The following is a 27,989-nucleotide window of genomic DNA, read 5'->3' on the forward strand; positions in this document are numbered from 1 at the left end:
ACAAGCTGGGATTGATGTAGGGAATGTGTAACGCTTCACATGATTGGCGGACCAGGAAACATTGACGGCTCCTTTTTCATTCCAGGTCAAGTATTTTAATCATTTTCATGCATTAAAAAAAAAAAAAAAAACAAGCAAAAAAACAACGGTCTTATTTTGAAAATGTATCGAGTAAAAAGTATAGATACTCATGTTAAAATGTAACGGATAAAAGTAAAAAGTAGTCTAGAAAATAAATACTCAGGAAAGTACCAAGTACTGAAAAAAAATACTCAAGTACAGTAACGAAATATTTGTACAAACCAACCAACAAAAGTTAATAAAAACATAACCTCCTTGGCAAAGATGTAAATCAACTTACCTTGCTGGCAGCTGGTCTATTATGAGTCCGAAGAAGTTGAACCTGAGGCTAAAGTTTTTTTTTCTGTGTGTCTCTGTATTTTGGTAGCTCCATTTATCTGTTCATTGGCTGTCAAACCGACCATTAAGAAAATATAACCTCCTCTGCGAACTGTGTGGATGGAGCTCAACGTCCCATAGCTGTTCTAACTAGTTGAAACCACAGTTTATTTCTGTCTGTTTGTCCACCTGTCGATTATTCCGACCGTCCATCCGTCTGTCAAACCACCTAAAAGCGTCAATGAAAACATAACATCTGCGTGGATGTTTTGTAGCTGGTCTTTGTAGCTCAAATTTACATAGAAGTCCTTTAGACCACAAACTACTTCATGAACTTATCAGTCGCTTTAACGCGCGAATATTCAACAGCCAATTCTACACAATTGCAAGCACTCGGCATGTATTCCTGAATTTTAACAGCACATTTAGAATAGCACAAGAGTTTCCATGGCCTTGAAGTAACGCAGGTCTTTTCTCTCTTTGGGATCTATTTAGGAGGGCTTCCCTCGCGTACGTTGACCTCAGCCTCTTGTCCACTTTTATGGCACGTGTGAGTCGTCATATTTGTACATGCTTTAGAGCAAATTAGCAGGCCAGCTGCTCATGACTGTGTCATTCCATGTTGGCTTTTCATGATAAAAATATGCCTTGGCAAACCTCCGACTTGTGTCCAGAAAAAGATGTCGCCGTCTTCCCAGGAGTGACACCTCTTCGTATTTACAATCCTTGTTCCTGGCAAGAGAAGGGAAAAAAAGTCGTGGGAGTAAATAACGGGATGGGGAGGTGGGGAGACACAGACGGACCACCGCTGCAGATGTTTTCCACATGTAGGAGGAAAACAAGCTTGCAGCAAGACGAGTGCGAGGAGAGGGAAGCGAGAGGGCTGCACCTGTTGTGGGCCGATCGCTGGCCAGGGGTGAGCTCACTCACTCCCTTCAATGTGTAAGGCTGCTTTTGCTATTAAGCGGCTGAAGAACAGGCAAGGTTCACTTTGAGCACATTTTGCATTCGCATATCCCAGCTTTGCATTCGCATAGCTCGGGATTTCAGATCTCAGAGCTGCATTCTTTTATTGCCGCCGGGTGTCAAACGGGGTCGACACTTGAAAAGATGCAAAACAGAAGTTTGATTGTGTAATCCGTTAAGTGGTTTATGATAAGAAGTGTTTCTTTTACACAACTTTTACTACTTTGGCTACCAAAAGGGGGAAAAAAACAATTATACAAGCCAGACACGGTCCGCACATGTAAAAAAAGAAGAAATGTACTAGTTTAAACTAGAATGGCAGATTGTACACTTACATTACTCCACAGTCTTCACTTTGCAAAAGTGGCCTGTTTTCTCCTTGCCTTTTGTTTCCTTGATAAAATGTGTTGAAGTAAATACAAGGCAACTTTGTTTGGACACATTTGGTGCTATAGTGTTTAGGTAACCTTGCTCTCGCAAGATGAATTCTCATGGTATTTGTGAGTTCACAAACTCCGGAGAATACTTCTTTTACCGCTCCCGCTGATAACCGCCGTTCCCGAACCACCGGTGGTTCGAACCAATCACAGAGCGACATTGTGTTTGGGGGCGGGACATGCAACTGTGACGAAACCAGGAAGTCAGCGCCGACGCCGGAGTTAACAAACAAACCTAACATATCGATGAATTTTTCACTCGTGGCCGTGATTGGTTAAAACAAACGTGTAGAATGTCGCATCGTCCAATCAGAATTATTGTACAGAATGTTCCACCTTTTCCCAATGAAATTACTGTGGAGCGGTATTGCCAGGTTAGTGTTTAGGCAGGTTAATTAAAATGTAGGGTTAGGTCCATTATCGATTATATATTCAGCATTTTGACGAATATCGGCATTGGCCTTAAAAAAAAAAACTGTAACGGCAGACAATAGATCAATTTAAAACTGTGTTAACTTCATGGAATTATTTATTACAATTTTGAGTCAGCTATGTTTTTGGTTCGAAATTAGGATGTCAATTTTTTAACAAAAAAAACGAAAGTTGTAAAATAAACATATGCTTAAAGTGGAAATCAAATCCCCCCAAAAATTATTGACCATATGTTTTGTGCAGCCCCACTAGTCTAAATACGATATTCTGGTTTATATTACGGGCGGCACGGTGGATGACTTGTTACCACGTCCGCCTCCCAGTACTGAGGAACTCGGGTTCGAGACCAGGCTCCGGCCTTCCTGGGTGGACTTTGCATGTTCTCCCCGTGCCCGCGTGGGTCTTCTCCGGGTACTCCAGTCTCCTCCCACATTCCAAAGACATGCATGGCAGGTTAATTGGGCGCTCCGAATTGTCCCTAGTTGTGCTTGTGCGTGTGGATGGTTGTTCGTCTCTGTGTGCCCTGCGATTGGCTGGCAACCACTTCAGGGTGTACCCCGCCTGCTGCCCATAGCCAGCTGAGATAGGCTCCAGCACCCCTCGCGACTCGTAAGGAACAAGCGGTTCAGAAAATGGATGGATGGTTTATATTACCTTAGTCAAATATGGGTTAAGCAGCAAAATCCAGCAGTTCTTATCTATATCAGGAGGCGGCCATTTTGTCACATGGTGTCGACTGAAAATGACATCACAGTTGCACAGGTCTCAGGTAACAACCAATCACAGCTCAGCTTCAGAAAACAGGTGAGCTGTGACTGGTCATTGCCTGAGCCCTGGACAACTGTGATGTCATCTTCAGTCGACAGCAAGTGGCAAAATGGCCGCCCCCTGAGATGGATCAAAACGGCTGGATTTCGCTGCTTAAGCCCATGTTCATTCAGCCATCATTTTCCTCTTGGCTGAAATATGTCTAAAAGTAGACGCATGACTCCCTTGTTTGTTTCACTGAGTTTCCTTGGGCCTGTTTTCTTGCTGCCCTCAGTCTCCTGTTGGATGAAATTAGTCGGAAAGTAAATACATGACACCGTGGGTCCTCCGCCAAGGTCAAACAATACAAATTTAGATCAGAACTGCTTATATGTCCTAATATTAACAAAGGTGAAAAATAAAATCCAGAGTCATAAGTAATATTTCCATGGGCTTCCTCTGCATAGTTTGTCTGTTTGTCCATCCATTCTTCTGTTCATCGCGTCAACCAAGCACCAATATGAAAACTTCCTTGACAGATGTAAAATAACTTTCTTAAAGTGAAGTGAAACCCAACATGAAGCCATCTGTGTTTTGGTGTTGTGGAGTCGGGGTGGGGGTCCTTAAAAATATTTAAGTCAACATTGCACACCTGCCCGATTTCCATCGATCACTCAAGACTCTCTTTATTTCTCGCTACACTTTGGAAAAGTGGTAGGTAAATATCATTTCTGACAGGGTGACAGGAACAAGGCCTGGTCCAGCCTCGGAATGGAGTTCTTGGGCTAATCATGCATGATTGCAGCCCTCGCGTGCCAAAACACACTCGCCGTGAGAGAGGCTGTTTTCAACTGCTTGTTGCCGCAACACCGCTGGACGACAGCTCGCTATTCTCCCGAGGGGTGCAACTCATAAACCGTACCGTACCCGGTTTGTAGCAGGTACAAGGGCATGTCCTGTGGGACCCTAGCAGCAGTTGGCAATGTAGCGAGCACCGGGCACAACGGCATTTCTTGTTGTTGCAAACTGTTTGTGGCACTACTCTTGTGTGGAAAGTAAAGGCCTGCCAATGTCCAGTGCCAGACAGCTCTTACTCCGGCTCACCTGTGCCGTGACTGTGGAAGCAAGTGACCCAGATCTGGATGGAAACCATTGTAAATATTTCCCCACGCAGTCTGTGGTAGAAGCATTTGCTGGGCCTCTCTGCGGGAAACTGCACAAACTGTAAATGATTCTGACTCTCTCGTTTGTGTCATCTGTTCCGAAGAATTAGTAAACAAGAGCCATCCGACATGTCGCTCGGCTGTGATGCAAGGTGAGGACTTAAGTGGAAGAAAACGTCAGTCGAGTGCTTGAGAAAGATGTATATCTTTACTTGAAGAATTATTTCTTGTGTAACAAGAAAAGAAACACTAATTAGAAGCAGAGGGGTTGGATAAGAAGGGAATCTGTATCTAATTTCCTTGTCTGCGCAGTGCTCCTGGCAAGGACCAACCTCTTTTGCCCAAACTACTGCTCAGTTTAGAAGCACAGGCCATGCTGCAAATATTTGGCTTGGCTGTGGATGTTGAATTATATTGGCACAGAGAGCATAGATATAAAAAACAGCAACTAGGGAACAATTATGCAAAAAAGTGAAAAGCAGTCAAACGAAAGTGCTACTAGTGGTGCATGTGTTTTTCTTTGCCTGTCCTTTTCTTGTGCACTGAATAGTGACATCCAAACATCTCAAAAGAAAAGAAAACAGAGACTAGCATGAACTTAAATAAGTATACAAGTACCAATGAGACTCTGGAAAACTAGTGCATAATTCCTTTGGCTGACGACAAAGACGGAACAATGACGACAACGTATAAAACATATGATAGACTATAATCCTTTATATTTAGCTCAGTATTTGCCAGTGTTGTAAGACAAGAGGATTGGTTTTAAGACTACTTTCAAGGTTTGCAGATTTAAGGGTCTGTTTTTGAATGAGTACCCTCAAAGTCTTGGACTCAGCTTTTCTTAAAGTATTGGTCTTGACAAGGTCTCAAGGCCTCAAAGTCCTGGTCTTGACCTGGTGTCTGTTTATGCGATCTTGACTTAAATACTAGTATGTGGTTTTTAACAAGTTTAGTGGAAATATGACGCTAGATCGAATGAATCACCGAACCAGTGCGGATTTAAATTGGATCACACTAGACCAGGGGTCGGCAACATTTACTGTCAAAAGAGCCATTTTTGGCCAAATAAATAACAAAAAATCTGTCTGAAGTCACGAAAAAAAAAAAAAAAGGGTCACGGGGGTGCTGGAGCCTATCCCAGCCGGCTTTGGGCAGTAGGCGGGGTTCACCCTGAACTGGTTGCCAGCCAATTATTATTATTATTATTATTATTATTATTATTATTATTATTATTATTATTGTTATTATTAATTATTTATTTATTTATTTGATTTTTCAGACTTCGTTTTTTATACTTTTTTAAAAGACTTTTCTCCCTTTATGTCAAATTTCTTACATTTTTGACAATTTAATGCACATAATATGGTAAATTTCTGCCTATTTGTCTTTTTTTTGGACATTTTATGGCTTTTTCTTTCTTATTTCTTTTTCTTTTATTTTTTTTTAATTTTTTTTATTATTATTTTTTTTTTACATTTTTCCTCCTATTAATTTTCTGACTTTTTATGGTAATTTTCGGGATCCTTCTTGTTTTTGAACATTTCCTGCCTTTTCTTAAATCAATTTTCAGACTTTTTTTTTTGCAATGTTGTGGACAATTCGTGGTAATTCTCTGCATTTCCTCATGCTTTTTGAACATTTATAGATAGTTTTTTAAATGTTTACATCTACCTTTCGTCTCTGTTTTTCTGACGACTTAGAAATTTGGACTCTGACATTTTTTTAAAATTTAATTATTCATTTTTTAAAATCTAAATCATTAATTCATTTCAAGAATATTTGATCTAAAATAAAGATAAATTAGTTAAAAAATACTTTTTTTTTTTTTTTTTTCTTTCCGAGATCCACAGGGAGCAACAGGAGAGGAACTAAAGTGCCACAGGTTGTAGACCCCTGCACTAGACGTTATAGATTTGCGCACCTCTATTGTACTCACCTTTACGCCAAAAACAAAAACGACCTCATCAACAGACCATTGATTGTGTCCTCTCTCTCATTCGCCATTGAAGCCCCACCTGCAAGCCATGGCAAACACAAACACATCATTCCTCTCATTGACACAGGCACCAAGGCAGCTAGCCAGCTACCTAGCTAACCATCATGCAAACCTTTTTAGCCAGCTTTGTTTGTTCACAGCTGAGGCTCAAAAGAAAGGCAGCACCGGTGCACTAACGGGCCAGCTTTGACAATTTTCACACAAAGGCAGCACTGTTGGCTAACAGTGAGCGGCCTGTTTCTGGGAGGTTTGCACTGTTCCTGGGGCCCATTTCATGGAACAGTTAGCAAGGCCAAAGGCAACCCGTGGACTGGAGTGATAGTTAAGGCCTTCGAGGCAAAACCTGGGTCTGGGCTTCCAGCTCTCCCCTCATACCCCCACCACCTCTCACCCCTCGGTTCAGATGCTTTCACAAAGCCAAGTGGGAACTCTGGGTGCTGCAGGTGTCCTCTCAGAGAGGACCGCATCACATGGACTGGCTGATGAAGTGAGCTGGCATGTTTACCCTCACCGCAGGTGTTGGAAAATCTGGACAGAACTGAATTGGCCTAGCAGGATTTGGAGTATTAGTAAACATCATTTTCATATTGTGAGTTGGTAAATAAACCGCTGCAAATACTGTTGAGATTTTATGATGATCTTGGACGTGGCGTTTGAGGGTGTGTTCACACCTTGGTTTTCTGGTTTGGATCAAACCCCAAAAAATAAGACACGGCGTGTTTTTCATCGCACACTGGTTCCTGGTTCAATCTAAAAGCAAAACTATATCTTTATAGATATACATTTAGAATTATAACACTAGACGAAATAAAATTTAGGATTGGATTTGTGTTTACCAGTCCATGTTGGTATTTTTAATTAAAATTTGTTTATAAAGAAGGAAAGATGATGTTTCTACATCGTATCCTACAATTGTACTACGATTTAACTGTTCCATATTAGTGCTTTCCCAATTATTTTCCGTGTCATTTTAGCACATATCTATGTCTTTTGTTTGAATTGATCTGAACCCAGCATAGTTTTTGTAATGTATTTTATTTGCAGATGACACCACTTTGTTTTATGTTGGGAAAAATATACATAACGTATTATAATAATAGAGAAAGAGTTTCAGAAAATTATGAAGTGGTTCAATGCCAACAGACTGTCCATAAACATTAGTAAAACCAGATTTATGATTTTTAGCTGTGGGAATATTGATGTTGAAGCAACACTGTCTGTGCAAGATACAGCAATAGAAAGGACTAATGAAATAAAGTTTTTAGGTATTATTATTGATGAACACTTATCATGGAAATCACATATAGACTATGTCAAATCTAAGGTATTACAAACTGGAGCAGTTTTAAATAAGGCCAAAGAATCATTGAACAAGAATGTTTTGTTATTGTTATATAATTAATTGATTGTTCCATACCATTGAAGTGTGCAGCCAAATCCCACACTAATTCCATCTTTCTTTTACACAAACGTGCTATTCGTGTCGTTTGCGGCTGTAGTTACAGAGACCACACTAATCCATTATTTATACAGCTACAAATTTTAAAAGTTTAACCAGGTTAAAATAATATTTTATTGATTGATTGATTTTATTGAACATATAAACAAGTAGCAGAAAAATAAAAATTTAAAAGAAAAGAAAAGGAGAACCTTATACAATCATCAATTAATCACAGTTTACATGTTCAAAGGGGAGTAGGAAGAAGTTAAAAACTTATCTAGTCCTACCCCTTATACATTGTATATTTAGACTTATTTCATTATTAATACTTTTTAATAATTAATAATTTTAAAGCCCATCACTAAACTTCTTTCTGTTACCTTTCATTTCTCTTTTTTTTTTTTTAAAGGAATGAAATAAATTGAATTGAACTGTGTAAGAACAAAGGAAAACGTCTTCAGTTAGTCAGAATCGCAGACCTGATAAATCCCACTAGTTTGTTTCAACCGAATCAAACCTGATGTTAATCAGTCAACCATTTCAAACAGCATACACATGCACCATTTGAAATTTTCTGAACAGGCCATAGCAATTCTAAATCCATCAAGTGATAGTTTACCACCACAATTAGAATGAATGTAATCTGTGCATCATTCAAATATTGTGTTAGATTTGAGACTTCAACAGCTGCCACTTTTTTTTTTTTTGGTACCGGTAGTTAAACGTCAATTTGATTTTTCCTCACTGTGACGGAGGAACAGGAAGAAAGCGTGAAAGAGAAAGACCACAGAGATTAATATCTAGCCTTCTCTCCTTCCCTGACCACAGGGTGGGCTTAGAGAGCCCACTTCCTCCTTGATGTCAACCCTTAGCCGTGCCTGTCCTGTAGTTTTCAGTTTGGTTTGGACAGAAGAGGCGGCCTGGCCTACAAGGGGCTGGGAGGACAGGACGAAGGCTTTCCCACATCACTCATGACTCTTTGATAGGCGGTCGCACAGGCGGGTAATGACAGGGGCAGACATTTAGTATTAAAGTCTCCTCTGCTCCTGTCTGACATCAGGCTGTTAAATATGGGGGATGAGAGAGTAGCATGGCCCTTTGGGGAAGATAGCTAGACCTGTCTTAAGTACGCAGACAACTCTGGTTGGGTGCCTTGGCGTATTCCTGTGAATTCAAACGATCTAGGCGGATTTGGGATGGTCCATCATTAATAGCGATGATTCTTTGTAGTCAGTGGTTGTTACTAAATGATTTTGCATCCAATACCAGACATATGCAGTTGTCCCTATATGTTGTATAATATTTGAGTTCATGACAGATGAACTTGAAAAGCCATCAAAGCAGATTGAGACCAGTAAATGTCAAATGTCACGAGTTAAAAGACCTCATTGTCTTTGCCGGTTTGCAAGTCAACCGAATAACCAAGCGGCTCGGCGACATTAAAGCAGGCCGGTTGCTGCACCTGCATCCACAGATCATCGCACCATTGTGGCATTTAAAGAAAAGACCCCAGTCAAACACGTCCCCTGACCTTCTGCAGCTAACATAAACTAATTAGGCTGGCTCTGAAAGGAATGGCCCCGCCGTTAGATTAATCAGCCTACGCAGGTCTGGACCGCGCAATCCCGCTTCAGCCAACTCGCCCCGCTAGACCCTCATTATCTCACGTTTTCAAAGGAGCGGCGTGGCAAGGATCAGGGGGGCTGTGTGGATGGAGGAACCAGAGGAGGTGGCGGTGGTGCAGGAAGGGGCTTCCCCAGTTCAGACCCGGAAAGGAAATGTCAAGCGTGAAGCTCTGTGAGTGGTCAGCGCTGCTCAGTCCAACGGGCAGCACAGAGGGGGTCTTTGTCCGCCATCACTTAGCACCAATTACAGCCCGTCAAAATAGTTTTTCTGCTGCAGGGCGACGTGTTAATGGGCCCGGCGTTGGGTGTGAGGAGCGGCCTTGTCCACACACACCAACTAGGGGTCAAGGGTTAATAGATCCCCTCTGATGTGGCGGATGAGATTTTTGCAACCTTTAGCTGGCAAGGGAATGGCAGGACAAAGCCTGGAGAATGTGATACAATTAGGCGGACAGCTAGCCATCCTGAATGCAGCAGGCCGCGGATAGCTGCGCTAGCTAGGACCAGATGGGCAGCTGGACTGCAGCCAAAGCGCTACCAATGAAGGTCAATCCCCATCCCACATCCATTGAAAGGACCCAGGTGAGGAGCCAAAAAGCATCCCAACTGGAGGGCATCCTTTTGGAGTGAGAAACAATTAACACTCCTGGGAAACAAACTTTGGAACTGCTTTGTGAGGGCGAATAAACTCGCCTTGTTCCCAGGAAAAGGTCAGAAAGCTTAGGCTTCTGTAGGAATTCCCATCCTCAAACTACACAACTGTACTATATAGCCTGTCCTCAGTTAATCTTGGAAGCTGTCTTTTGTCTCATATGGGGAAATGAACCTAGCGTGGCTGGTGTTTGACCTGCTCGATGTTTCCTGGGTTTAAGTAATCAGTTATTATCTGATGTAAGGATGGAAAAAGTCAGTGTTCGTGAAATTGCATTGTGCTACGTGCGCTTTGGTCTGGATTCGTGAGGACAAAGCCAGGGCGCTTAAAACCATAAGTGTGGGAATGGAACCGTTGCCAAACAACCTGTGCCAGGGGACTCGGGAGATTTTTAGGAAAATACTCCACACCACACGGAGCAAATCCAACCACATGCAAGCCTGTGGGAACTAGTGGGTGACATCAATCCACTTATGAGTAGTCTCAAAATACTTTCTGGATGTACTGGTGTACAAATCTCCACCCAAACTTTGAGGAAATGTCATGGTGATCCATCCCCCCCCCGGCTTAATCAACTTAATGTCGAAATGAAGTCAGCGATTGAAGTCGGGGTCTCTGGATTGGATTTGTTTAATCTGCATCAAGTTTGAACATCTTATGTAAACACGGGAGTGTGCACTGATGCCAGGAACGCCACTACTGGAAAACGTAAATGTTCGCGGTCGAGTTTGGCAGAGAATCACAAGAGCAGAGGCGGGAGAGAGAGGCCTGCGCAGAGATCAGCTAACCTCAATTGTTAGTGGAGGGTCAAAGACTACCGCTTCCATCTGCAAATTAGTGTCTTAAAATGGCACGTTTGGATCACGGCTCATTGAAGACCACGAGGGGATCTATTCCATCGTTTTTTCATTATATCATTGACAGATGACTCTCAGGAGTATTCTGCTTCTAAACCGATTATTGCCAGGGTTTGTTGCATGTTTTATAGACTCACAAACTGTGTAAACAGACATGGCAAGCTCATAATCTTTACACCAAGTTCTGCTTTGGCAAATGATGTGGAAACAAAATTCAACAAACACAAACACCATTAAGAGTTCATGTGTTGCTTTTCAACAGCCCGTCTTGTTGGACTCTCATTTCCTTAATGGCTTTGCAGCTGTATTTCACCCTCGCGTTCAGCCACAAATCTTTGGCAGGCGACAGTTTATCCCCCACCACCCACCCTCTTTGCCTTGTTTTCCCTCTGTGATAAGCGAGAATATGACTTTGGCGTGATGGGATGATTTCTCTGATTTAGAGCTGAAGCTGTACCCCTTCAAGTCCAACTCATTAGGGAGCGTATTTTGGTGAAAGGGGTTAGTGACCGGGAAGTGAAGGTCATTGGAGGTTAATTTCAATCGCAGTGCTTCCTTGAAACAGCGTGACAGCGTGTCTCCTCCGCTCATAGACTGGATGAGTTCCAATGACACGTTCTTTTCTTTCTTGTATTTATGTATTTATTGTTTTTTGGTCCTGTTGTAGTTTGTCTTGCATAATACTTAATTCAGATGTTTGGACCGATTTTTATGTGTGCGTGAGATTTATAACGCACACTTGTCTGGCAGGGAGGTTAAGATGTTACCGCACTGACCTTGTTCTTGTCATTGTCTTATTATTTTGATCAGTCCAGAGCTGTCTGTGTCTTTGACTCTTCAAAGTAGAAGAAAAAGGCAGAGATGATAGAGACAAAGGACTGTCGAAGACACAACAGCAACGGATGTGTGTGAGAGAGAATGCGAGTCAGACAGAAATGTTGGCGTAAAAGGAAGGGAAGAAAATAAAGGAAAACAAAGCCAGGCGAAAAAGGAGTGAGATGTGGGCCATTCATAAGCAGACTCCTCTAAAGGGATCCAGGGCCAGCACACCTGCTACTATTCACTTCAGAGGAAATAGACACTCTGTGGAAGAGAGGCTTTTGGCCTCAGGACAAAACCACTGCAGCGCCAAATTAGAAACAGGAAGGACTGTGGCTAAGGCTCAGATTAAAAATGCACTCTCCACATGGACTCAATATACTGCAGCCCTGATCCCGCTCTGGAAACCCAAAACCCAACAGCACTATTTTATGCTCCAGTCAACAGAACGCACCATGTTTGCACAGCGACAGTACAGAGATTCTTTCCACTGTCAACTCCTGTATGTTGGTAAACTGCAAACCTTACAAATGTCAATTGTAAGGCGGAAAGTCAGAGTTAAAGTATAATTCATTCCCTCACGATCCTGGATAAGTAGAAATGGATGGATGGATGGATCCTAGCATTTTTCACAAAACATTGTGAGGGGTGAGGCCAAGTTATCTTTGGGTGAGGATCTGGATAAATGTGAAGAAATCTTGCTCCACAATTACCCTGGCATTTGTACGGAAGAGGATTAGGGCCAATGGAGAGGGGAAAAAAAAGTGGGTTGGCAGGATTCTCACTTTATTTTGAGATTAAAGTCAGAATTTTCACTTTAAAGTCAGAATTTTCACTTTAAAGTCAGAATTTTCACTTTAAAGTCAGGATTCTGAGAATAGTGTCAGAATCGTGCCAACCTTGGAAAAAAAAAGTGTTGGCAGGATTCTCACTTTATTTGAAATTAAAGTCAGAATTCTCACTTTAAGGTCAAAATTCTGATATTAAAGTCAGAATTATGAGAATAGAGTCAGAATCCTGACAACCTTTTTTTTTTTTTTTTTTTTTCCTCTTCACTGGCCCTAATCCTCTTCCGTACATTTGAACAAATAAGGCCTTCAATAAAAATAAATAAATAAAAACCTCATACTCTGCAGGACAGAATAAATGAAAACGTAAATAGGAGACTTGCGAACGGTATTTTATATTCATAGAATGTAGATAGTCATGCTCACATGGAAAAGTAGAGTATAGAAAAGCAATTGTCATCCGTCATCTAGACTAGGGCAAGGTAATCAGTTCAATCAATCAATGACTACCTCTCATTGGTTTCTTGTCTGCTGACAGTTGCCCAAACGTATTTCCTGGCCATTGAAGTACCAACTCTCCAAAAAAATATTTTGGAAAAAAAAAAACGAAATAGGAAAGCGGGTAAAACTATGTACCGTACTCGTGCTTAAACAATATTTCCATTTGGTCATAGGGCTGTCCAAGAAGTGTATTGCGCACTTCTCAATCTATCATTTCACTGTGGTCACTGATGGTATAAAGGGCCACTGTAATTATTCCTCCATATATTGAGGGCATCTAGAGTTTGTTCCTCCTCCTCACCGGAAAACAGAACTGTTCCCCCCGCCCTTAAGGTCACTTTTTATTATACAAATCTCAGTAAAGATTTGCAAAAAGACTTGACAAACTTGAAGGCACAGTTCTGACGAGTTAACGAAACTACATGCTGATGTCTTCCTCACATCTATTTGAAGTGACACTCTCCTCAACAAAGCCCCATCTCTCCAAAGCCTTCGCCTCGCCAAAGAGGTCCTCAGTAAAGACCCACATTCATTGTGTGGGCCCTTTGACTGATGTTTGAGCTGGAGCCTGCTGATGGATGTTCACACATTATGCCATGGCTGGAGGAGAGGAAAAACCTGCCATGACATCACCCACAAGTTGAGGTGCAGGTGCAGGTGCAGGGCGGGGACAGGAAGTGAGTAACGGGAAGCCCGGTGAGGCAGACTTTACCACGCTGCTGTCAGCCTGTCGGTCAGCAGGTTGAAGGAGTGACAAATACACCTTGCAGCTGAGTTGCCGCTGGGACTTCAAGGGAGAGCAGCAGCTCATTAGCATGTGCTAGTGGAACATAGAGAATATTATTGTAGCCTGTGTTAGTCATCAGGGGTGGGAATCACAGATTACACTATTATCGTGATCGGTTAGCTATATTATTACAATAAAACAATTAGACAATGGGAAAACGGGAAGGATTCATCAGCAAGTATTATAACATAATACAAAATAAACCCCAGTTATTAGATTTTTAACCAGAAACACAAACTATGTATCTTCAGTTCTAAACATATGTTGTACATTTATGTTTTTGAGACTTATAAGTGGACATCTGGCAATATTTTACACTTAGGAAAGCATAATACTGTACTTTTTATTTTTATTTTGTATTCATTTATTTATTTATTTATTTATTTATTTTACCACCAGTTTTAATGTTGAGTTCACCCACCTATTTTTTATTTTTATTTTTTATCTTGATAACGGACATACTCAATTTAGTGACTTATATTGTCAAATCAAAGGTCAAATGTGATCTAAGGCATTTGGTTTATTAAAGCAAAGTAACGGCACTCATCTCTTGTCTTGACTTGACTTGAATCATGGGTCCAAACAAAATGAATATTATTTTTTCTAATCTTAAACTGTTCATATAAATCAAATTATTTAGTGTAATTTCGTTTTTTAATGTCAAGCCTAAACTCAAAACATGTTGCCAGAGACATTTGGCTAATTAAAGCAAAGTAACAGAGAGCTGCTCTGGTCTTGATGTAATGAATGAACATGTATTCAAGTTACAAAACAAAATGTAACACATTCATCTAATTTTGAACCGCAATGTTCGAATCAGACCTAATTAAGCAAAATTACACTTTTATGGTTAATCCATATCTCAAAACATTCAAAGTATCCAAACAAATTAATGACGATTATCTCTTGATGATGTTGTTAATCTTCAGGTCTTTGTCATGATGAATTTTGGTACATCACGTAATTTGTTTAACCCTTATTTTGAAATGTAACTTTTATTGACCACATAGTAACCACAAGTAAATGTGGGCTAAGTGGTTCGGTTAACGAATAACACAAACCAAAGATAATCGTGAATCTTCTTCAGGTTTTCGACTAAATCAAATCTGCATGATTCCCACTAGATTTAGAAAATCAGATATTTGCTTTGCATTGTCAGGGGTTAGCTCAAAACAGTCGGTTTATTAAGACAAAGTAACAATGACCGGTTCTTTTCTTGATGCTGTCGTGAATCTTGTGCGGAGCATAATTATGGTAATAACCTATTTTCACCTGTCGTTTAGATACGCAATGTTGATCTAGATAATAGCGCGAATAGCGTTAACCAGCACCTCGATGTGGATGATCTGATGCTTGTGTCCTTGACGATGGATGTTGTACAAAGCATATTAGGCTAATGAGAAAAGTGTGGTGGAGTAAAATTCTACCATACCACCCAAGCAAATGAGAGCCTGTCACCCCCTTGGCGCTCTGCATCTGGAAGCGGCCTTCTGGTAATCTGCACTAAGTACAAAAAGTTCAGCACCAGCTTGTTCTCATAGACCACCAAGTGAGCCCCCCTCTACCCCCAAAACTCCTCAACAGGTCTCCTTTCATAGCTTGGGATCAACGGGTACTCTGCAAAGCCAGTTCCAGGCCTAGAGCCCCGCAAGGTGCTGCATCGACATTGCACTAACTCCAGACAATATTATCATTGGTCTTACGTGAGAATCAAACCTCTGCAAGGACTAAATACTTTTCTTCCTTGAAAGCTGCCAGAGCTTTAACTGTTACCCTCAAAGGTTGCAAAAAGGCCGTAATGTGTCACAAGACGGGATGTGAGCATCCATGATGGTGAGATTTACTGTGCCAGAGATGGACATTTATTTAACAGGCGTGCTGTGGGATGTCATGTTGCTCGCTGCCTTTGATTGATCTCTTCACTTCCTGCTACAAAGATGGAGGCCGCTCCCGTAACCACACATACCCTTTCAAGCTCTGGGTGTAGGAGACGCCCTTCGGCAAGCGTCCTAGTCATCAGTCGCTTTTCGCCTTGCTCCCCCACCACCCCCCACCGAAAAAACCCAACTGTAACCATCAACAGGAATAAACACGGCACTGACCTTAGATCAGTGTCTAGAGGCAAATCCATTCGCCAGCCTGTTTTAGAAGTTCATATGTGGTCCATATGGAAGTCCTTCCTGTATCCTCTGTAGAAATGTGTTGGTGAACAAAGGGCTGGAAACACATCCTGAACTTATTTGATCACAGAACGACAGTAAAATAAAAGTAAAAAAAGATGATGAAGTACATAGAATTCCCCTTCCTTTGATAGTCCCTGAAAAGGAGCGTGATTTGGAAAATACTGGATGTGCCATTCAATCCATGTACTGAGTGATACAGTTTGAAACAGCCTTTCCTGTTGTCAAAGGGGATTTGAATAATGTTTCAAATGGTTGTTCTTAAAAAGTGTTTGGCACAAGGGCTTGTCCATCAAAGGTTTTGCTCAATGTTTCCCCAAGGAAGTAGTGGTGATTAAACAGCCGTTTAACTGTGGACCTGGCGATGGTTTTTAGCTCGCAAATGTAGGACTTTATAATGGACTCCTCCAAAGCCAGAGGTAATGACCTCAGCATGTCACTCCAGGCCAACTGCGCAGCGATTGCACGGACGATTAACTCTACAGCAATGGCGCTGGCTGAACATATGTAAGAATAGTCGCCGTGTTGTCAATTCCTGCCTGAGTTTTCGTACTGTAAATGTAGCGATAAAAGTCCAAACAAGTTAATTTGTGTCACATGTACACTGACTCCTGAGTCCTGCTCACATGCCTAACTAAGTGTGTATGCATATAAAAGCACTCTCGACCGTGCAATAATTTCCTTATTTGCCACGCTAAAACCGATCCTGTGGACGCGTATCCGTTTGATGTGTTTAGAGCTGCAGTGCAGATGCCACAATTTTAGCTATGTTGGACGTCATCTTGCTGGCTGTTCTCGGAATACAGAAAAAACACCACCAGCACCACCTCTAAAATTAGCGTGAGCAGCACATGAAGGAAGAAAAAGGCTTCACAAGTAAGAGAAATCCCTCAAGAAGCTAACGTCTCGCCTCACGTCGATACGTTTTCCTGAGCAATCGTGTGGCCGTGAGCCAATCGGAGATCGCCTATGGTGACTTTGAGGCCTCTCTCATCAAAGATAAAAGCAGCAAGTAAATATATTCCTCTTCTGAGCCTTGCCAGGAATCTGGAAATCCGATTTTATATCCCTGCATTTGGATAGTTTGTGTCACAACCATGCCCACCGCACCTGCTCTTTTGTGTCTGCACCCTGCCATTTTCCATCCGACCACTAAATGCCCCAGACTTTTTCCTTAAGCTTCCCAGGCCGCTTGCTCCAGTTCAGCTCCGAGGTCTGTTTGTTGATGTGTCTAGGAGAGCGGCTGCATTAATGCCAACTCCTGTAGGGTAAACGTCAGTGAGGACCGCAGACAAAAATCGAACTAGACCGGCACTCAGTTGGGCGCAAAATTCCGTTCAAGCCGACCACTCCAAACTCAGGTAATGCTGTTTCTTTCCAGACCTACGGATCCATCTATCTAGCCAGACCTAAAATTTGGAGAACATCCAGAATTTTATCTGCTCAGACTCTATTGAGCAAAATAAGAGTCAGTTTCCCGGAGACTAAACACCAGAGCCTTCTTCAGTGGATGAGTCTGATGTGACCCAAGCTGAAAGAAGCAAGGCTCTCAGTCCAAAGTCAAATTCATATTCACCGCACCCTTCGACGTGAGGGATGTCAAACATGGCGAGTTCTTACCATAGCATCAAAAGATCAACAGACGTGTCTACAAAAGAGATATTGATGCATGTTGATGTGACAGAGAAGGCTGGGAAATGCGTTAGACTTCCCAGCTTCTGCTTTTTTTTTTTTTTTTTTTTTTTTTTTTTTTTTAATAGCCATCAGATGTGCGTTGCTGCTCTGTTGTTGTGCATAAAATAATCTTGGAACACCTTTAACTGTTGTGCCAGATGTTGCATGAGAAACAAGTGGAGTGGTGGAGTCGCGGGGTGGGGATCTCAGATGCTAAGTCTGTGCAGCAGGTGAGGGGATGCTTTCCAAAATCACATTGTTGTGCTTTAGGGTGATTGAAAACATATTTTTGCCATTTCCTTTTTTTTTTTTTAGTTCTTCTAAAAAAAAACAAACCCATTCTTTTGTGCAATGTGAGTGAATTTTGAATGTTGTCCGATTCCTCATCTCCCCGGTGGCTGACCACACTTGGAAGCCAGCGGTCCGCGATGAGGCCTGGAAGTCAACCCAATAATGGCCGAGATAATAGTTCCTTATGACTTTGACCCTTGACACCTGTTCTTAGCAAGAACTTTAGGAGCCGTCCCAGAGGGGCTGTCCGATACTAGCATGGAGGAGGCGGAGGAGGACTGGTCGCAGGAACTGCAACCCTTATTTGGCTGTAGGGGGGAGTCTTAGGAATTGAGCGTGTCCCATGTATGCCTCATTCAGGGAGCAGTATTGCTACCCTCAACAAATGAAAGCTTTATAGACTTTAACTATAAAGACAAACCACTAAATCTAACACTTGTTTTAAACACAAAGCTTCCGACCTTACCCCCACAACCTCCCTCACAGGAATGTCCAATGTTGTTTTTATCAAATGTTCATTAAATGTGCCCATAAAGTGACTTCCTCCCCGAGACCGTTAAAAGTAGCTACTAGCACAAGTATGTGCAGGCTTGTGGTATATGGTGGGGTCCATGAAAGAGAAATGGACACCAGATGGGGGTATGATGTAGTGGGGGGGGCAGGAGGGGGGATATGTAGTGCAGAATATTATGTTGGTGATCGTATCATTTCATCGTACTATTGCATCATCTCCAGAAGATGAGTGCACATTTGAAAATGATGCTCAATTATGATTTGAATTTTTATATTTGCTCAATGTTACACATACCACCGTCTTTTGTTGAACACACATTTGTTTTTTTAGCACCCACCAGGAAGCCCTTGAATAGATGATTGAAAAAACAACTGCTGCACTGGTTTTCCATGCGAGCGTTTCATGTGTCCGAGTTTGAAAACCAACATTCCACGGTCCCAATGTGCGCGCACTTAAAAAAAAAAAAAAAAATCTATTTAGAGCATTTTGAGCGGCCTTGTGATCCCTCCAAAACCTTTCCCTAATGCAAACACAGCATAAAATGCAATCCGTCAAAACTGTGCAAATCTCTCCCCGGGCTTGTTTTCTCTTACACACATATACACCTCCTCTTATTATCCGCCATTGTAGCCTCGCGTCTTATATATATCCTAGCCTTCAGTTCAGGCTAGAAATGACAGTGCCTCCATCATAAAAACATTGCAAGCAGGAAGATATTGACACAGGTGTTCCTGCTTCAGACTGTCTCGCTGCAACACATGATATGTTTTGTTTCTGCCAGCCAGCCCATTCCCACTGTCTTAGTGAATAAGACTCTCAAGCTGTTTTCACTGTTAGCGTACGTTTTTGTTTGCCGTTGTGACACATTCCTAATTTCCACCTTGGGATTGTTTTTCTTTTATTCTAACAGTGTTGAGACACAGCAATGACTCAGTAGTGTGAGGGTGGAATTAATCTGTCTGAGCACGAGCTGTATGTGAACAGGTGTAGGTGTGTTTGTCTTAATTAATTTAAGTGCCGGTCGGTTTCTTTTCGCCCCCTGAGGGCCCCTTGGCGTGGTCTCTTTCTGACACTTTTCGTGCGTGAGTACGAAACCTCCCAATGAATCAAACGTAGGCGTCCCTTCTTTAATTAAGGCCACGTTGAGACCTGTAATTTGGTTATCCGGACAAAACTGAAAATAATACACGGTCCGTTTTGAATCAAACATTTTGTCCTAGTTTATTTCATAATCTCTAAAGCCCCAGACATCACATGGGGTGTCCGCAGTAGGGATATAAAATGCTAATTTGTCCCCAGATATAATATAATATAATATAATATAATATAATATAATATAATATAATATAATATAATGTTATCATCATATATCTTATTATCATATATCATATCATATATCATAATTTAATATAATGTAATATAAATGAACCATATTTATATAATTGATTAATATTATGGTACAACTATTTAAAAAAGACTTCAATATGGTTTTTGATACATGACGGAATGATTCAAGTCAAGTCATCTTTATTTATGTAGCGCTTTCAAACAGCCTTAGATTCAAGTATGGTTCGATTTAAAAGTGATTTGGTTTGACTCAGTGGGATTACGATTCGATTCGGAACGGCTCAGTTAGAGGAGGTATGGTGCACTTACTTTCTTGTTGTCATTTTACATACTTTTGAATTAACTTGTACAGTACTGTAAATGTGCCTTCTAAGATATAGCTTCCAAAAAAAAAAAAAAAAAAAGTCTGATACCTCAATATCTCAATATATTTCAAAGTGGAATGATTCGATTTGATGAACTTACATCTTTAAAAAAACAAAAAACAAACAAACAAAAAAACACCCCTGGACCGGTTGCCAGCCAATCGCAGGCCAGTTTAAACCCGTTTCTCTTATTGCCCTAAAAAAAAAAAAAGGATGCAATTCGTCTGGACAAGGTTCTATATGAAACAACCATCGGCGTCCCTACTTTAATTAAGGCCATGTTCCCGCTTGTAATTTGGTTCTCTGGTCCAAAACAGAAGATGATACACTACGTTTTGCATCAGGCATTTAGTCCTTGTTTACGTCACACTTAATTAAAGCCATGTTCACACCTGTAATTAGGTTATCCGGTTTGGCCTGGCGCAAGGCACCAGAGTTGGAATATTAGCCTTTCCGACGTAGAAATCTCAGCAGTTTGTTTTAAATGAAGCGTTCATAGTTGATTAAGTGAACAAAGCAATCGCTGAAGTCACACCGGAGTTCTAAACCGAAGCCTTCATACTTAATCAAACCTGTAGAGAGTTCGCAAGAATTCGTATTAGCCAAACTCAAAGCTGTCAAGTGTGAACACACTTTTCATCTGCTAATTTGACAAAGGAAAACACTGAGAACTGGTTTTCACAAGAGTCTTGGGGGTCTTTGCCGTCATTCTTGGAAAACAAGCTCCAATATTTTTTTAAACCTCCCCTGGGAGTCTATGGCGCTTGTGTAACTTGTCTCTACCGTCCTATGACTGCACCTCATTGCAGCAGTGGCACTCTGACCTCAGCCGACTACACTATTGTTGTTGCGCTCCAGTTACACTTACCATACAGAGCTCACTGCTTGCTTTGCAATCTTTGTAAGAAAACACGCTTCTGGTTGTGCGTATATTTCTGTCTCTTGCTGTATGTTGGGAGAACTAGAGGCAGAGCACACTTTCTCACGATAAATACACATTTATTTACAAATAAAGTGGTTATAATAGAAATAAATACAAAATAAAAATCTGCGCATTATACTTCATGTGGTATTGCACCCATTTGGAAATGTACATTAGAAATACATTTTCAAATCCAGTAAAAGGAATATATTCCTCTGATTAATATATTTATTTCCCAACTTTACGTAGACATAAATATATTCATATATTGTTTTTTTATTCTTCTTCCAGGATAGCTCTGTTTGTGTCTTTTCATATAAATAATGTCTTCATTGGGAAACCGGGTGTCCATATTAACCTTTAGATGTCTCTTAGTCCTTTTTGACGCCTTCCATCTGTACCCGCTGTCCCATTCTCACCGGCAGCCGCATCCCTCGACCACCATGTCTTGGTAGTTTTTAAGGATGACCTTCTCGTATTCATCAAGGTAAAGCAGGGAGATGGGGCTCAAGTCGGTGGGCACGCAGCACGCCTTGGGGATGTTCGAGTTCACAGAGTTGACCAGCGTCTGCACAATAGCATGATTGGTGGAATTGAGGTGGTCCGCCAAGGGGAAGGGACATTCCCCGTGGCAGTAAAAGGCGTGGTAGCCCGGGGGCGCCACTATCCACTCGTTCCAGCCCACGTCGCTGAAGTCCACGTAAAGCGCGTGCCTCTTGCAGCTGGCCTTGTGCTGGTGCTTCCGCCTCTGTTTGCGGAGTGTGGCCTGGCGCTTTTCCCGCGTGTGCAGAACCGAGTCCCCGCGCCCGTCGTGGCCGTAGGTCACCAGCAGGGGCCTGGCTTGAGGCCACGAGTCCTGGTCCTGGTGCAGGGACCTGCTCACGCGCACGTGCCTTCCGCGTCGCTGCGCATGCTCGTCGCTCGCCTGCCAGTCGGCTGGGTGGTGCACCTCCACCATGAAGCCGTGGTTGTGACCCTTCCCGGAGGTCCACTGAGACACAGCGGGGCTAACGTCAAAGCTCTCCCACCGGCTCAAAGAGTCCTTCACCAACCGGGTGTCTAGCAAGCGAACTAGAGGGTCCCCACTGCCAGATTTGGGGGTCCCAAATATCTCATAAATGTTGATACGATGGAAGCCAGCGGCCGCCGAGCTGACGTTTGCGGAGCTGTTGTTGGGGGTGGCGGCGGTGACTCCCATGACTTGGTCTCTGTAGATACGAAGCTCCGCCGAGGTTATGCGTTCCTCCTCTGGGACGGAAGTGAGGTTGAAGTAGAACTGCTGGGTGGTTTTGCCTTTCAGGCTGGCCAGAGCCTCCATAGACTCTAGAAGAGACAGCATAGACAAGATACGGTGAGTTGTGAAGTAGGCCATCATAACATTACCAGAAGAGATGTTCATTTTTTCATTTTGTCTAAAAAGATTTCAGCTGCCTCGGGTAACCGGTAGTAAATGGATGGATGGATGGATGGATGGATGGAGATTTCAGCTACTATGTGTTGCCATGTGACTGTAACCTGCCTAGGGCCTTGAGAATAGGGTGTGCTGGCCAATGGAATTTAGAAATAAATTAGCAATGGGACTGTTGCTTTAATCAGCCAGATTCCCAAGACTCGCAAGGACAACTAGGTGGTCAACAATAACATCAACAATTTTTCGCTCCTTTAATTGGTCAGAGCAACATTATTATGGCTAAGTTTGACTAGCGAAACACGGCTGTAGCGATGGATTTCATCTATAAATAATCAGCATCTCTGGCAAATATGACTTTATTGCACCCTGATTTCTCTCATGGTAACAAAACTAGACAGTTATGCAAGGTTTCCCAAGAACGGACTGGGAACCAAAGTCAAATATTTGGGCAAATATTGTGGGTGGAGGCGGGGGTCCGAAACGTATTCGGCGGGTGACTAACAACTGACCAACATTCAGCAATCATGAATCATCATTTGTCAAAGGTGAAAATGACGACCGGCGACATGAGGGAACAACCATTCATCTACGGGGAGCTAGTTCTACGAGCTAAATGCTTAGCCTGGCGGGCCGCCAGGCTTTAAAACCACCGGGGGAAACACTGTGTATGACTTCATAAATCCACCTGTTGATGCTCTGAAATACAGTATCAAGTCTAGCACTACATTAACCCCAACAGGATTCATTGAGCTAGGGATCAGGACAGTTTGAGAGTCCTGGAGAGGTTGTTCCTTGAAAGTGCATTCACAGCAGACCAGCCACGTTATTATGACTGCCCCGAGGCATGTTTAAGAAAGCACAGTATATAGACTCATTGGTATTTCCCTTCTCGCTGCGTAAGTGACACAAATTACAGTGCGGCGTGCAATTTTCTGTGCCGCAATCCGGCTTTGAACTCTTACTTGTGAGCATGACGAGCGGCAATGCGCACACGTCGTCGCAAACTTTGAACTGTGCACGCCATCGTTCAAAGGAGCCATTTAGGAAATTCCACCATCTCATCCTAAAGCTCCCACCAGAGGCACAAAGACCTCAATTAGGCGTATCACTCCTTATTTGATGTGGGGAAAGCCCCCGCTACCCCCACTCTACCTTGTCTTTCCTTCTTTTTTTCCCCACCGACTCCCAAATCCTCCTGTTCTCCGTGTTTCAAATCCTCTTTGCTCTGTCTCGCTCTCTGTCACGCTGTCTTTAGCTCCCTCCCCAGCCTCCTCCTCCTCAGCAAACAAGCCCGGGCTTGTTAAAAACGTGTGAACCGTAGATTGCATTTATCAACATTCATAATTTCTTTTCGCGCTCCATGCCAAAACAAAACAGGTAGAGTGTCGCTTTGGGTTGGATGTAACACTGTATTTCTGGCTCTAGATTGTGGCGAAACCATGCATCTGAGCATAATGATTATCATAAGCAGATGTGTCAAAGATGTATTTATTTTTTAATCTGTCTCTAGAGATCGGAAGAGCCGTCGCACGGGATAAAAATGTCGGTGGGGAGTATAAACACAGAAAACCACGTTCCCAAAGCTCCGTGTCTATATGTCACAAATTTATTTTTTGGGGCCCTTTTCAGTCATGAGACCTGAGAATCGTCATCACTTTTTGTCCTTAGATGGTCTGGCCTATGCTATAACTTGAATAGTCATCTTTTTGCTCCCAATGGTCTCGTCGACAGTGGAACCAGAATTGTTGTAACTGTTTCAGAGCTTCTGCAGAAGCGCCTGGTCCTCAATCAGCCTACACTTATACCAGAATCGTCATCAATTTTGTCGCTGAAAGCATCCCCGGATGTCATACCCCCTTGCAGAGCTTTTAGAGGTTTTCTGGTCCTCAACCAGGCTCTAACCAGAATCCTCATCACTTTTGGCCCTTCCTATAACGGCACCCCTTGTTCCAATACCCTGATCCTGAGGTTCCTGATCCTCAACTGGTCTAGCCTCCCCTCTAATCAGAATTGTGGCCATTCCTTCTAACAGCACCTTCCAGTTCCAGTCCAGGTTCCAGTCCCCTGTGGGGGTTGCTGGTCCTCATCTGGCCTGGGCTACACTCAAACCAGAATAGTGACCACTTCTGTCCAGTCCCACTTAAGGCTTTCCCCTCTGTAGAGGTCCCTGGACCTCATCGAGTCTGGCCTACGCTCTAACACAAAAAACACTTTAGCTCCTTTGTCTAACGGCGCTCATCAGTGCAGACCCTCTGCTAGGGTTCCTGGTCCTCTGTTGGTTTGGCCTACACTTTAACCTGCCTTGTATGCAATGTGTCCGAGTCATCACTGGGTGTCATCACACCCGAGTAAACACAAACGCCTCTGACTCACACAGATGGAAACTTCCCCACTATACACACACTCAAATGCTGTGTATGAGGTCTCTGTGTGTAGCCACCTATGTAACGTTTCTGTGCCAGCAAGCACTAATTTTAAGAATTAACTGTTGTAGCAATAATTTTAATATATGTGAAGTGGCGAGTAGGATTATTTCACATTTAAGACATTTTAAGTAGTTTTCAACGCTTAAACCACTGAAACAAAAAATCCACCTAATCAGGTGGTTACAGACGTAACAACTCAGGATAACAATTTGGAATTGCGCCTGACAGTATGACGTGTTTGCCTTAATGCCATGTTGTGTGTTGCTGAAGTAACCAGGGCTGAGCGATCACCTGTAAAAAGGCAAACGCCGCCCTTTATCCCGCTCCTGCAGTGCGTGTCTGGAAAAACTGTTTTCTGTGGCGTACTGCAAACACCATCAATTATTAAGTAACAAATTCACCCCGGGGATTCCACGGCCACTTGGATATGTTTTAAAGCCCTCGCGACAGCTGTGGCCAGCAGACGTGGTAAAAGTACTGACATTAAATACAAGTCTAGTCTAGATCTAACGTCGTTAGTCCTAAGTTCATGTCACCTCCATGTCAGTGCTGTATCTGTTTTCTTTATGCCTTATAAGATCCCAAGATGTTAATTAAGATCTCAACTGCTGTTTGCTCTCTCTTTTCGTCATATTTCCCAAGGTTGAAAAACTGAAGTTGACGGCGTTAGTAGAAAGTACATATATTTGTTTTCGAATATAGGGAGTAAGCAATTTGTCAGAAAGTAAATAATCAAGTTTTGTTACCTGAAAAATCTACTCAAGTACAGTTTTGAAGTATTTGTTACTTCCCATCAGTGGTTTCCAGACCCCCGTGTTTGCTCAAAGGCCTTGCGTCACCGCCTTTTTGGAAGGGTCCCCACAACTTGCGTTAACGGCGCAAATACATTAAGCCGCAGCGTAAAACAACCGAGTGCTCTGAAGTCAGCGTGCTTGACACCCTGAGTCATGTTTAAGTACATGTTTGGGCTGTGTGAGGGAGCCCAGGAGCTGGAGGCTGACAGGTAAAGGTGTGTCGCTAATACGCACCTTCATGGTGAAAGCTTCTAATCGTGTTGGCTTCGCTGGCTGCCGTCTCGGCGTGCCTTCCCATGCTCTTGGGTCGCCGGGCGCTGTGGTCGCCGTTGGCCGAGTGCATGCGGTACAGGTCCACCATGTACCGTGGTACCACGGCGTGCTTGCCTGGCGACGGCCTGCGTTTCAGGCCGAACATACTGAGGAGCCGTAACTCGAACTCGTGCAGGGCGCCCGCCGACTGCTGCGGGCTGTGCCGGCCCGACTCGCCGTACCGCCTTCGGCCCACCTCGGGGATGAGTCCCGTTGCGCCTTCCATCAACACCTGAGCCAGAAGCAGTACCATGAGAGAGCCGACCACGGCGACCATGATCAGTCAGTCCCTGCGGAGGAGGAGAAAGTGGGGGTCCTGTCAATTTGCACAACAACATGGAAGAAAGGGGAAGACACCTCTTTCCTTTGAAAGAGGTGGGGGGGTGGGGGTGCTGGTGGTTGGGAATTAACCCACGGCATAAAGATTGATCTCAAAGATGAAGATGGAGGAAGTTTATGAAGGACAGGAAGGGCAAATCAAAGAAGTCTCCAATTAGAAATACACCGAAGGAATGCAGGCGAGCGGAGATCAGAAGAGGCATGAAAGACTCTTCTCGAGGGGGGGAAGAGGAAAAAAGAAGAAGGGAGGAAAAAAAAAATTGGAAAAGGAGAGGCCCAAGCCTGCCTGCCAGCCGGCCGGGTGCTACAAGCGTCAATTTGCGGAGGCTTTGACTGTATAATCATAAGGGATAGGGTTACTTCAAGAGGCTTGCAGGTGTTAGATCTGACGTGCAACCACCAGGGCCAGATGTACAACACATCTTTAAAAAAAAAAAAGAAAGAAAGAAAGAAAAGAAACAGTGCCTCCAAAGGAAAAATGCACTTTATCAACACTCTACCCACTTTCATAAGGTGCCTTTTTTAAGAGCATGCATGCAAAGTCACTTGAATGTTTTAACTCATACGCTCAATTAGTTTTGCTTTTTCTTCTTACCTGACGAGGAAGCGCTGTGTCCGGTCGTCGTTCCACCGTTGGGTTCCGATGAAGTCCACATGAAGTCGCGTTAAATCCACGCTGCTTCTCCGCGGAGGACCACAGACAGACAGCCCGACACCCTCACCTGTCCGCTCGGGCACATAACGTCACTCACGTCGGCTTGGTTCTCTCTTGGGTTCGTCTTTTTTTTTTTACGCACGAAAAAAAAACTATTTAAAAACCAGGCAAGGAGACGCGTTCTCGTCACGAGGAAGCGTGTGTACGCAAGAGGGAGCGATCAAAGTATAAAGCGTCTCGGCGGAACATCTTCCCAAAAACGACAAAAGCGTGTAAATGTTTAGGAAAGAATATTTGGTGCGCTCTGGAGTGAAGTTGTACGGTCGCGCCGTGCGCCACTGGTGAAGAGCTGCGATTGATTGGCGCCTTCCCCTCGGCCGGCGACTCTTTTTGTCGTCCGGTGATGTCACCGAGGGGCTGTCAATCACACGGCCGCCCATGAAAGCGCCTCCCGCGGACTTCTACCCCTCAGGCGGGCGGGAGGGGTGGCAGTAGTGTGGTGGTGGTGGTGGGTGCGGGACTCACACCCAAGCCAACTTTTTTTTCCACTTTTTTTTTCTCTCTCTTTCTCGCGGCAAATAAACACGCATGAGAGCAAGTGACCCAATCCCTCCCCCCCTTTTTTTGTTGTTGTTTTCCTCATAGGATTTGGAAGCCCTGAAGCATCCTTCTGGTTTCTCGCCCAGGGGGGCTTTTATGATAAGGAAAAGCTACAATAGTATTTACAACAATGCTAATTTGGATTAGTACCAAATTGTAAACCTCGTAATAAAGACATTTTATCTGAATTGGACTAACATATATATATATATATATATATATATATATATGATATGAGATAAAAGATTTGAAATTCAACAACTAAATAAATGAAAAATTGTTAAAAAAAAAAACAAAAAACAAAAAACTAGTACTAGTACAAAATTCACTCTAAAAATTACAGATAATTTTAAAGAAAAACCTATACTTCCCAATATCGCATTTTTCCTCAAAGGGATACTTATTAGTCATTTTCAGCAATAAAACTTGAGTTTTTCTATAATTAATTATTTTTCATGTACGGAACATAATACTTCATGTAATTAATACCGATAAACCCCCTTTTTTTTTCTCCTCACTCACTCACTCACTCACTCACTCACTCAC

At 42.8% G+C, this 27,989-nt stretch overlaps 1 protein-coding gene across 1 annotated transcript; it reads right to left on the reverse strand.

Moving 5' to 3' along the window:
* Positions 1 to 21,014: 21,014 nt before the first annotated feature.
* bmp2b (bone morphogenetic protein 2b) lies at positions 21,015 to 27,358 on the reverse strand. Its single transcript, XM_077510533.1, has 3 exons — positions 26,784 to 27,358; positions 25,772 to 26,139; positions 21,015 to 22,229 (listed from the first exon to the last, which is right to left on the reverse strand). The coding sequence occupies exons 2-3, from the start codon at positions 26,124 to 26,126 to the stop codon at positions 21,322 to 21,324; spliced, it is 1,263 nt and encodes a 420-aa protein (XP_077366659.1). The 5' UTR covers positions 26,127 to 26,139; positions 26,784 to 27,358; the 3' UTR covers positions 21,015 to 21,321.
* Between the last annotated feature and the right edge of the window lie 631 nt (positions 27,359 to 27,989).

The sequence above is a fragment of the Festucalex cinctus genome, chromosome 21 (genome assembly GCF_051991245.1).
Source record: "Festucalex cinctus isolate MCC-2025b chromosome 21, RoL_Fcin_1.0, whole genome shotgun sequence".
NCBI classification, from domain to species: Eukaryota; Metazoa; Chordata; class Actinopteri; order Syngnathiformes; family Syngnathidae; genus Festucalex; species Festucalex cinctus.